The sequence below is a fragment of the Felis catus genome, chromosome A1 (genome assembly GCF_018350175.1).
Source record: "Felis catus isolate Fca126 chromosome A1, F.catus_Fca126_mat1.0, whole genome shotgun sequence".
NCBI classification, from domain to species: Eukaryota; Metazoa; Chordata; class Mammalia; order Carnivora; family Felidae; genus Felis; species Felis catus.
Genome location: NC_058368.1, coordinates 219,656,125 through 219,668,572, shown reverse-complemented (window position 1 = coordinate 219,668,572; position 12,448 = coordinate 219,656,125). Strand labels below are relative to the sequence as shown.

Genomic DNA, 12,448 nt, shown 5'->3' with positions numbered 1-12,448 from the left:
ACAATAGCACCAAAAGCAATAAGATACCTAGGAATAAACCTAACCAAAGATGTAAAAGACATATACTCTGACAACTGTAAAACACTGATGAAAGAAATGGAAGAGGACACAAAGAAATGGAAAAACATTCCATGTTAATGGATTGGAAGAACAAATATTGGTAAAATGTCTATACTACTCAAAACAATTTACACATTTAATGCAGTTCCTACCAAAATAACACCAGCAGTTTTAGCAGAGCTTTAACACATAATCGTAAAATTTCTATGGAACCACAAAAGACCTGAAATAGACAAAGCAACCTTAAAAAAGAAAAGCAAGCTGGAGGTATTACAATTCTGGGCTTCAATTTATATTACAAAGCTGTAGCAATCAAAACAGTAGGATACTAGCACAAAAATAGACACATAGATCAATAGAACAGAATAGAAAATCATGAAATAAACCCACAACTATATGGTCAATTAATCTTTGACAAAGTTGAAAATAATATCCAATGGGAAAAGACAGTCTCTTCAACAAATGAAGTTGGGAAAGCTGGATGGCAACATGCAAGAGAAACTGCACCACTTTCTTAAACCATACACAAAAATAAATTCAAAATGAATGAAAGACCTAAATTGAGACCCAAAAGCATAAAAAATTTTAGAGGACAGCGTAGGCATTAATCTCTTTGACATCAACCATAGAAACTTCTTTCTAGATATGTCTCCTGTGGTAAGGGAGAGCAAAAGCAAACATAAACTGTTGAGACTTCATCAAAATAAAAATTTCTGCATAACGAAGGAAACAATAAAACTAAAAGATAATCTATGCAATGGGAGAAGATATTTGCACATAACTTATTTGATAAAGGGTTAATATCCAAACTATACAAAGTACGTATAATACTCAACAGCCCCCAAAATGAATAATCCTATTTTTTACCCTTTAAATAATTCTCTATCATATTCAGTAAGTCCCATTTACCACTCTTGTTAGTATAAGTGTGTGGGGTTTTGTTTTTTTCTATCAGTAGTTAATTGATCCTTATGTTGTCTTGATCTTTGTTCTCTTGGCTCTCATCAGGAGAGTTGAATACAAAAGTATTTTGTGTTCCAACTTCTGAAAATAAGTATTAATATAATTGTGGGTGAATTCACTTCTGTATTGCTAAATAATGAATTTACAAGATATTAGATCTTGTACTTTCTTCTCATTCAACATGATTTTGAGAGATTTTAGTAACAATCCCCCAAAACTTTTTTTAAAGATATCTCAAATATCTTCATCTACACAAAACAAAGATACTGCTTTAGATAAATCAAAGACAAAGTAGAAAAATAAAACAGCCCAACTCATTAGTCAGTAATTCGATTTAAAAGTAATGTCAATAATCTTGTTTTTTTTCTTTTAATATTCCTATTCTTCCCCTTCTCAATTTTTGCTCAGCTGCTTATTCTTCCTCAATAATTAACTTCAGGAATATGTGGGTGGCTCAATCAGTTAAGCATCTGCCATTTGATTTCAGCTCAGGTTATGATCTCATGGTTCAGTTCGTGGGTTTGAACCCCACATTGGGCTCTGCACTGACAGCTTGGAGCCTCCTTGGGATTCTCTGTCTCCCTTTCTCTCTGCAGCCCCCCTTGCTCATGCTTTCTCTTTCTCTTCAAAAAATAAATAAACATTAAAAAAATTAACTTCAAAATATTGATTCATTACTTCTAATTTGTCAGACAATGTGCCACATATTGAGCATACAATCTAGACAATAGAGACAAGATCCTTTTCTTTTTACAATTTACACTATAGTGGAATAATAATTAATTAGTGTAATAATAAAATAATCATATGCAATAAAATGTGCTAGGGGTTCTATAGGAGTATGTACCTGTTTTCAGAAGATTAGGGAAGGAAGTCTAGGCTGAGTCTTGAAGGTTGGAGAAATCACTTTGCCCTCATTCCCTCTCCAATCTCAATCACTACATAATCCTCTTATCTTAATATTTACCACCGTTAACATAATGTGCACATTTGGGTCTCTATAATGCAATTAAGAGCTTAGCATTATTGTATTGTATTGTATTGTATTGTATTGTATTGTATTGTATTGTATTGTATTTTTTGAGAGAGAGAGAAAGAGAGAGAGAGAGGGAGGGAGAGAGAGTGTGTGAGTGAGGGAAAGGGAAGAGGGAGAGACAGACAGAATCCTGAGCAGGCTCCATACTCAGTACTGGAGCCCAACGCAGGGCTCCATCCCACACCCCTGAGATCATGACCTGAGCTGAAATCAAGAGTCAGATATTCAACCAACTGAGCCACCCAGGCGCCCCAAGCTTAGCATTATTTTAAATTTTGCTTAAATATATCTATTCATGTCTTATTTTGCAATCACTAAACTGAGACTATCGGTGAAAGAAAAATTAGGCAATTCTTAAATTCTGATCAGTTTTTTTTAATAGTAATAGAAATAACCTAAGTTTTTCTATAGTAGCATTTGTTAAGTAGGATACTGCCAACATTGAATTACACGTGTACCAATTGGATATAACTATAAGCAATGTATAGTATTCCAATATTTAGGTATTACCAGAATTCTTTACCATGAACATCAAATGAGACTGGCTTTCCTTTTGATATACAACATGCTCATGGAATGCCTCTGCCCACATAACTTTATTTATAAGAATAACTTTTTTTTATTATGAAGTACCAGATGCTTATTGTCAAGCTTTTGAAACCAGAAGGAATTTTTTAAAAAGTCACACAAATTATCCTCCCCAGAAATATCTATAGATAGAAGTTTGGTATTTTATGGTTGTCCTTAATTTATAATACATGTGTATGCTCATGTATGTATGTACATGTATACATTTATGTGTTGCTTTTCATGCAGTTTTCCCATAATATGATTTAGTAGTGGTATACTACAGCACTTGAAAAGTCTTTTATAAAATTAGTAAATAATTTTGTTTTCTCATAACACCATTGTTATTTATAACATTCTCTCTAAAAAAATATTACCACAATGAATAAATCTTTACATAAGCTTTTCCATCATCTCATGATGATATATTCCACAAACTGCTGAATGAAATAAAGACAAAAATGTAGACTCTTATTCTGTAGCCAAACATCCATTTTAAACATTCTACTTTTGTTCCTATTTTGCTTTACTTAGCCAACTATTTAAGTTCATACAAAGAATCTTGTTTGTGATGAGGAAGAACTGTAGTTGAATAAGCCAATTAAAAGTGACACTTCTTCCATGAACCCTCAGTTTGTTCTCTATAGTTAAGAGTCTCATATGGTTTGCTTCCTTTTTTTTTTTTTTTTTTTTTTATTTTTTTTTTTTTGCTGTAGGGAGGTGGTGGGGATGGGCTAGATGGGTGATGGCGCATCAAGAAGGGCACTTGTAATGAGCACTGGATGTTTATGTAAGTGATGGATCACTGAATTGTACATCTATAGTCATTTTACCATAGTGTTAACTAACTAGAACTTAAGTAAAAACTTGAAAAAAAAAAAAAAAGAGAGAGAGAGGGACGCTGCTACTTACAATAACCTTAAGGAAAAGAGACCAGTGATTAGATCTCTGCTGTTATGATCTCTGGTCAGACATACTACTCTAAAGATTCTGAATCCTAGATCCAGTCCAGGACCATTTCAGTGAATTTCCTGTGTTTCAGTTTGGGCTGCTATAACAAAATACTGTAGACTGAGTGGCTTAAGCAACAGACATTTATTTCTCACAGTTCTAGTAACCAGAGGTCCAAGATGAAGGTACCAGTCTTCTCGGCTCTGGTGACAGCCTCTTCTTGCCCTGCAGATGACCACCTTTGTCCTCACATGGCTGAGAGCTTGAGAGAGCAAGCCCTCTGGTCTCTTCTTTAAGGACACTAATCCCATCGTGAGGACTCTTGACTGTCTAAACCTGATTACCTCCCAAAGGCCCCATCTCCAAATACCATCATATTGTGTGTTTGAGGGGAGGGAGGCTAGGACTTTAGCATATGAATTTGGTTGGGGGATGCAATTTAGTGCAGGCATCCTGTTTCTTTCTTTTTTTTTTTTTTATATATGAAATTTATTGAGAAATTGGTTTCCATACAACACCCAGTGCTCATCCCAAAAGGTGCCCTCCTCAATACCCATCACCCACTCTCTCCTCCCTCCCACCCTCCATCAACCCTCAGTTTGTTCTCAGTTTTTAACAGTCTCTTATGCTTTGGCTCTCTCCCACTCTAACCTCTTTTATTTTTCCTTCCCCATGGGTTTCTGTTAAGTTTCTCAGGATCCACATAAGAGTGAAACCATATGGTATCTGTCTTTCTCTGTATGGCTTATTTCACTTAGCATCACACTCTCCAGTTCCATCCACGTTGCTACAAAAGGCCATATTTCATTTTTTCTCATTGCCACGTAATATTCCATTGTGTATATAAACCACAATTTATCCATTCATCAGTTGATGGACATTTAGGCTCTTTCCATAATTTGGCTATTGTTGAGAGTGCTGCTATGAACATTGGGGTAGAGTGCCCCTATGCATCAGTACTCCTGTATCCCTTGGGCAAATTCCTAGCAGTGCTATTGCTGGGTCATAGGGTAGGTCTATTTTTAATTTTCTGAGGAACCTCCACACTGCTTTCCAGAGCTGCTGCACCAATTTGCATTCCCACCAACAGTGCAAGAGGGTTCCCGTTTCTCCACATCCTCGCCAGCATCTATAGTCTCCTGATTTGTTCATTTTGGCCACTCTGACTGGCATGAGGTGATACCTGAGTGTGGTTTTGATTTGCATTTCCCTGATAAGGAGCGACGCTGAACATCCTTTCATGTGCCTGTTGGCCATCCGGATATCTTCTTTAGAGAAGTGTCTATTCATGTTTTCTGCCCATTTCTTCACTGGGTTATTTGTTTTTCGGGTGTGGAGTTTGGTGAGCTCTTTATAGATTTTGGATACTAGCCCTTTGTCCGATATGTCATTTGCGAATATCTTTTCCCATTCCGTTGGTTGCCTTTTAGTTTTGTTGGTTGTTTCCTTTGCTGTGCAGAAGCTTTTTATCTTCATAAGGTCGCAGTAATTCACTTTTGCTTTTAATTCCCTTGCCTTTGGGGATGTGTCGAGTAAGAGATTGCTACGGCTGAGGTCAGAGAGGTCTTTTCCTGCTTTCTCCTCTAAGGTTTTGATGGTTTCCTGTCTCACATTTAGGTCCTTTATCCATTTTGAGTTTATTTTTGTGAGTGGTGTGAGAAAGTGGTCTAGTTTCAACCTTCTGCATGTTGCTGTCCAGTTCTCCCAGCACCATTTGTTAAAGAGGCTGTCTTTTTTCCATTGGATGTTCTTTCCTGCTTTGTCAAAGATGAGTTGGCCATACGTTTGTGGGTCTAGTTCTGGGGTTTCTATGCTATTCCATTGGTCTATGTGTCTGTTTTTGTGCCAATACCATGCTGTCTTGATGATGACAGCTTTGTAGTAGAGGCCAAAGTCTGGGATTGTGATGCCTCCTGCTTTGGTCTTCTTCTTCAAAATTCCTTTGGCTATTCGGGGCCTTTTGTGGTTCCATAGGAATTTTAGGATTGCTTGTTCTAGTTTCGAGAAGAATGCTGGTGAAATTTTGATTGGGATTGCATTGAATGTGTAGATAGCTTTGGGTACTATTGACATTTTGACAATATTTATTTTTCCAATCCATGAGCAGGGAATGTCTTTCCATTTCTTTAAATCTTCTTCATTTCCTTCATAAGCTTTCTATAGTTTTCAGCATACAGATCCTTTACATCTTTGGTTAGATTTATTCCTAGGTATTTTATGCTTCTTGGTGCAATTGTGAATGGGATCAGTTTCTTTATTTGTCTTTCTGTTGCTTCATTGTTAGTGTATAAGAATGCAACTGATTTCTGTACATTGATTTTGTATCCTGCAACTTTGCTGAATTCCTGTATCAGTTCTAGCAGACTTTTGGTGGAGTCTATCGGATTTTCCATGTATAATATCATGTCATCTGCAAAAAGCGAAAGCTTGACTTCATCTTTGCCAATTTTGATGCCTTTGATTTCCTTTTGTTGTCTGATTGCTGATGCTAGAACTTCCAGCACTATGTTAAACAGCAGCGGTGAGAGTGGGCATCCTTGTCGTGTTCCTGATCTCAGGGAAAAAGCTCTCAGTTTTCCCCCGTTGAGGATGATGTTAGCTGTGGGCTTTTCATAAATGGCTTTTATGATGTTTAAGTATGTTCCTTCTATCCCGACTTTCTCAAGGGTTTTTATTAAGAAAGGGTGCTGGATTTTGTCAAAGGCCTTTTCTGCATCGATTGACAGGATCATATGGTTCTTCTCTTTTTTTTTGTTAATGTGATGTATCACCTTGATTGATTTGGAATGTTGAACCAGCCATGCATCCCAGGAATGAATCCCATTTGATCATGGTGAAGAATTCTTTTTATATGCCGTTGAATTCGATTTGCTAGTATCTTATTGAGAATTTTTGCATCCATATTCATCAGGGATATTGGCCTGTAGTTCTCTTTTTTTACTGGGTCTCTGTCTGGTTTAGGAATCAAAGTAATACTGGCTTCATAGAATGAGTCTGGAAGTTTTCCTTCCCTTTCTATTTCTTGGAATAGCTTGAGAAGGATAGGTATTATCTCTGCTTTAAACGTCTGGTAGAACTCCCCTGGGAAGCCATCTGGTCCTGGACTCTTATTTGTTGGGAGATTTTTGATAACCGATTCAATTTCTTCGCTGGTTATGGGTCTGTTCAAGCTTTCTATTTCCTCCTGATTGAGTTTTGGAAGAGTGTGGGTGTTCAGGAATTTGTCCATTTCTTCCAGGTTTTCCAGTTTGTTGGCATATAATTTTTCATAGTATTCCCTGATAATTGTTTGTATCTCTGAGGGATTGGTTGTAATAATTCCATTTTCATTCATGATTTTATCTGTTTGGGTCATCTCCCTTTTCTTTTTGAGAAGCCTGGCTAGAGGTTTGTCAATTTTGTTTATTTTTTCAAAAAACCAACTCTTGGTTTCGTTGATCTGCTCTACAGTTTTTTTAGATTCTATATTGTTTATTTCTGCTCTGATCTTTATTATTTCTCTTCTTCTGCTGGGTTTAGGCTGCCTTTGCTGTTCTGCTTCTAGTTCCTTTAGGTGTGCTGTTAGATTTTGTATTTGGGATTTTTCTTGTTTCTTGAGATAGGCCTGGATTGCAATGTATTTTCCTCTCAGGACTGCCTTCGCTGCGTCCCAAAGCGTTTGGATTGTTGTATTTTCATTTTTGTTTGTTTCCATATATTTTTTAATTTCTTCTCTAATTGCCTGGTTGACCCACTCATTCGTTAGTAGGGTGTTCTTTAACCTCCATGCTTTTGGAGGTTTTCCAGACTTTTTTCTGTGATTGATTTCAAGCTTCATAGCATTGTGGTCTGAAAGTATGCATGGTATAATTTCAATTCTTGTAAACTTATGAAGGGCTGTTTTGTGACCCAGTATATGATCTATCTTGGAGAATGTTCCATGTGCACTCGAGAAGAAAGTATATTCTGTTGCTTTGGGATGTAGAGTTCTAAATATATCTGTCAAGTCCATCTGATCCAATGTCTCATTCAGGGCCCTTGTTTCTTTATTGACTGTGTGTCTAGATGATCTATCCATTTCTGTAAGTGGGGTGTTAAAGTTCCCTGCAATTACCACATTCTTATCAATAAGGTTGCTTATGTTTATGAGTAATTGTTTTATATATTTGGGGGCTCTGGTATTCGGCGCATAGACATTTATAATTGTTAGCTCTTCCTGATGGATAGACCCTGTAACTATTATATAATGTCCTGCTACATCTCTTGTTACAGCCTTTAATTTAAAGTCTAGTTTGTCTAAGTATGGCTACTCCAGCTTTCTTTTGGCTTCCAGTCGCATGATAAATAGTTCTCCATCCCCTCACTCTCAATCTGAAGGTGTCCTCAGGTCTAACATGAGTCTCTTGTAGACAGCAAATAGATGGGTCTTGTTTTTTTATCCATTCTGATACCCTATGTCTTTTGGTTGGCGCATTTAATCCATTTACATTCAGTGTTATTATAGAAAGATACGGGTTTGGAGTCATTGTGATGTCTGTATGTTTTATGCTTGTAGTGATGTCTCTGGGACTTTGTCTCACAAGGTCCCCCTTAGGATCTCTTGTAGGGCTGGTTTAGTGGTGACAAATTCCTTCAGTTTTTGTTTGTTTGGGAAGACCTTTATCTCTCTTTCTATTCTAAATGACAGACTTGCTGGATAAAGGATTCTCGGCTGCATATTTTTCGGTCTAGCACCCTGAAAATCTCGTGCCAATTCTTTCTGGCTTGCCAAGTTTCAAAAGAGAGATCAGTCACGAGTCTTATAGGTCTCCCTTTATATGTGAGGGCACGTTTACCCCTTGCTGCTTTTAGAATTTTCTCTTTATCCTTGTATTTTGCCAGTTTCACTATGATATGTCGTGCAGAAGATCGATTCAAGTTACGTCTGAAGGGAGTTCTCTGTGCCTCTTGGATTTCAAAGCCTTTTTCCTTCCCCAGTTCAGGGAAGTTCTCAGCTATTATTTCTTCAAGTACCCCTTCAGCACCTTTCCCTCTCTCTTTCTCCTCTGGGATACCAATTATGCGTATATTATTTCTTTTTAGTGTATCACTTAGTTCTCTAATTTTCCCCTCATACTCCTGGATTTTTTTATCTCTCTTTTTCTCAGCTTCCTCTTTTTCCATAACTTTATCTTCTAGTTCACCTATTCTCTCCTCTGCCTCTTCAAGCCAAGCTGTGGTGGTTTCCATTTTGTTATGTATTTCGTTTAAAGTGTTTTTCAGCTCCTCCTGACTGTTCCTTAGTCCCTTGATCTCTGTAGCAAGAGATTCTCTGCTGTCCTCTATACTGTTTTCAAGCCCAGCGATTAATTTTATGACTATTATTCTAAATTCACTTTCTGTTATATTGTTTAAATCCTTTTTGATCAGCTCATTAGCTGTTGTTATTTTCTGGAGATTCTTCTGAGGGGAATTCTTCCGCTTGGTCATTTTGGGTAGTCCCTGGTGTGGTGAGGACCTGCAGGGCACTTCCCCTGTGCTGTGGTGTATAACTGGAGTTGGTGGGCGGGGCCGCAGTCAGACCTGATGTTTGCCCCCAGCCCACCGCTGGGGCCACAGTCAGACTGGTGTGTGCCTTCTCTTCCCCTCTCCTAGGGGCGGGATTCACTGTGGGGTGGTGTGGCCCATCTGGGCTACTTGCACACTTCCAGGCTTGTGGTGCTGGGGATCTGGCGTATTAGCTGGGGTGGGTAGGCAAGGTGCACAGGGGCAGGAGGGGCAGGCTTAGATCGCTTCTCCTTAGGTGATCCACTTCAGGAGGGGCCCTGTGGCAGCAGGAGGGAGTCAGATCCGCTGCCGGAGGTTTGGCTCCACAGAAGTGCAGAGTTGGGTGTTTGTGTGGATCGAGCAAGTTCCCTGGCAGGAACTGGTTCTCTTTGGGATTTTGGCTGGGGGATGAGCGGGGGAGATGGCGCTGGTGAGCGCCTTTGTTCCCCACCAAACTGAGCTCTGTCGTCAGGGGGCTCAGCAGCTCTCCCTCCCTTTGTCCTCCAGCCTACCCGCTTTCTGAGCAGAGCTGTTAACTTATGACCTCCCAGATGCTAAGTCACGCTTGCTGTCGGAACACAGTCCGTCAGGCCCCTCCGCTTTTGCCAGCCAGACTCGGGGGCTCTGCTTGGCCGGCGAGCCGCCCCTCCGCCCCGGCTCCCTCCCGCCAGTCCGTGGAGCGCGCACCGCCTCGCCGCCCTTCCTACCCTATTCCGTGGGCCTCTCGTCTGCGTTTGGCCCCGGCGACTCCGTTCTGCTAATCCTCTGGCGGTTTTCTGGGTTATTTAGGCAGGTGTAGGTGGAATCTAAGTGATCAGCAGGACGTGCGGTGAGCCCAGCGTCCTCCTAAGCCGCCATCTTGCAAACCTCCAAAAAAACGCATCCTGTTTCTTCAGATCATACAGATGAAGGTCAAGTCTTTCTCCTCCCAGATGCCCAGGGTGGGTGTTACAATGGCAGTCATACAATGGTACAAGAGAAGCCACTGCCCCACATACTCCAAACCGTATGCCTCCCAAAGGCCACTGGATTATTTTTTAAGAATCACTTGCATATGAAAAAAAAAAGTGTGGAGAAATGGACAGATTACTTGAAGGAAATACTTCTTTATTTCTTCACCTTCAATAAATAGGTCTGTGCTTTAAAAACCTGAATGAAAATGTCAGGAAAAACTTTCTTAGTGCTTTCATTCTCCAGCTTTATTCAGGAATCATCTGAGACCTCAAACTCAATCCCAGGTCTTGTGTCTGAAGTTGGTAAGAAGGCTTGAATTTAGACCTTGACTTTCTCCAACACTAATGGCTTGCACTCTGCCTCTGAGTCTTACTCCCTTATCAGATGCCTTGAAAATGAACTGCTTCAGTTTCACTTAAGCTTTATGCAGTCCTTTAGTGATTATTGGACTACATCAGCCAATCTGAGAAATTCGTGACTTACTCTTCTTTATTTTTTTAAAAAGAATATTAAATCATTTATTCATAGCACATGATAATGGATGATACACAAGCTTTAATCCAAGCTATAGCTTTATCTAATACCATAAATTCAATTTAGACATATTGCATAAGATATACCAACAATCATATTAACAACCAAATAAATTCCAGGACTTTGCTTGGCTGTCCCTTTTAATGGTGAATTCTAGGTCACAACACATTAACTGTCAGTTCAACCACACCAATGTTTGTGGAGACAATGGCTTCTGTGCCCAAGCGGGTTGCAAATAAATGTCACCTGGAACCTGGCATCACCCTGAAGGAATCCTAACTTCATACTGTTGGTGTAGTTCACCAAGATGGCTTCAGAGTGGACTAACTTTACACAGCACATTAAAATATATATATATATATTCAGCATCATAATCAGATGATTACATTTAGCAATCAACAGCATGGGTGCGAAAAAAAATTCATTAAAACCCTTTGTTGGAATGCTTTACACTTTCCACAGAACAGAAACTAAAATAACCTGTTATACAATTAGTCACAAATACAGTCCTCGTGTTTTTTGCCCATACACATGAGTATTGTCTAAAACATGTCTTTGTAGCAGCTAGGCCCTGCCACCACTGTGCCTGTCTGAGTTCACAAATCTGTTGTAACCTGCAGCTTCCCTGTCACTTCTCTAGCTCTCCTCTCCTGCTAAGCTTTGTTTCCTGGCAGTAATTAAAACCTTCTGACACTGCCATAGCTACTGCTGCTGCTGAAATAGCCATAGCCACCTTGGTTTCATGGTTTGGCAGAGTAGTGGCCTCCACGACCATAACGGTCAGACCTTCTGCCTCCAAATTTCCTCCTTTCATGAGTCCAAAATTTGAAGACTGAGTGTTGCAGTTGCCAAAATCATTATAGCTTCCACCACCTCCGAAGTTGCTTCCATCATTACCAAATTCATTGTAGCCATCCCCAATGCCACCATTTCCACCACCACCCCAACTGCCACCAAAGACACCTCGCCCACTGAAGTTTCCTTCGTGACCAAAGTTTCCATTCCAACCAAAACCACCACCACGACCACCACTAAAGTTTCCAGAACCACTTGGACCTCTTTGGCTGAATGAAACACTAGCCATCTCTTGCTCAGATAGAGCTCTCCTTACTTCACAGTCATGGCCATTCATAGCATGGTATTTTTGAATGACAGTCTTGTCTAGAGTCATGGTCATCAAATATTACAAAAGCCAAGCTTCTCCTTTTGCCGCTGCCTTGGTCAGTCATGATTTCAATCACTTCAATTTTCCCATAGTGTTCAAAATAGTCTCTTAGACGTGTTCTTCAGTGTCTTCCTTAATGCCACCAACACAAATATTTTTCACAGTTAAGTGGGCATGAGGTCTTTGAGAATCTTCTCTTGAAATTATTCTCTTCTCTTTGGTTCCACACCTCTTCCATCCACTTTGCATGGCCTTGCATTCATGGCTGCATCCACCCCCTCCACAGGGGCATACATGACAGACCCTAAGCTTCTGCAGAGTTTGGTGTTTGGCTCTCTCATCCCCACACAATCTGTAAGCATTCCCCATTGCCCAGAATGGCTCCTCAGATTCTCATCAGTTGTTTCAAAGCTCAAACCTCCGATGAAAAGCTTCCACAGCTGTTCAGGCCCTTTGGGAGACAGACCTAGACATGAGGGTGGTGGGAGGGGAGACTTTAATGATGCTTCCTCAGCAGTGTCCAGGGGCAGAAAGCGACTTACTCAACTTAAAAAAAAAAAAAAAAAAAGAATTTCCCCTCCAAGTATACTTTCTACAGTACTAGTCTAAAAATTTAGCATGGATTATACTTGTAGATCCAGGTTTAGAAACACATTTTCCAGGAACAGTCACTAAATGATTTTATCTGCTTGATTTCCCCATCCCTTATACTT

General features: G+C 39.6%; 1 protein-coding gene across 1 annotated transcript; it reads right to left on the bottom strand.

The window, feature by feature from the left end:
• Window positions 1-10,900: 10,900 nt before the first annotated feature.
• On the bottom strand, window positions 10,901-11,741 carry LOC111561806 (heterogeneous nuclear ribonucleoprotein A1-like). The gene has a single exon (XM_045036396.1). It carries the CDS (start codon window positions 11,739-11,741, stop codon window positions 11,199-11,201), a length of 543 nt encoding a protein of 180 aa, XP_044892331.1. The 3' UTR covers window positions 10,901-11,198.
• Between the last annotated feature and the right edge of the window lie 707 nt (window positions 11,742-12,448).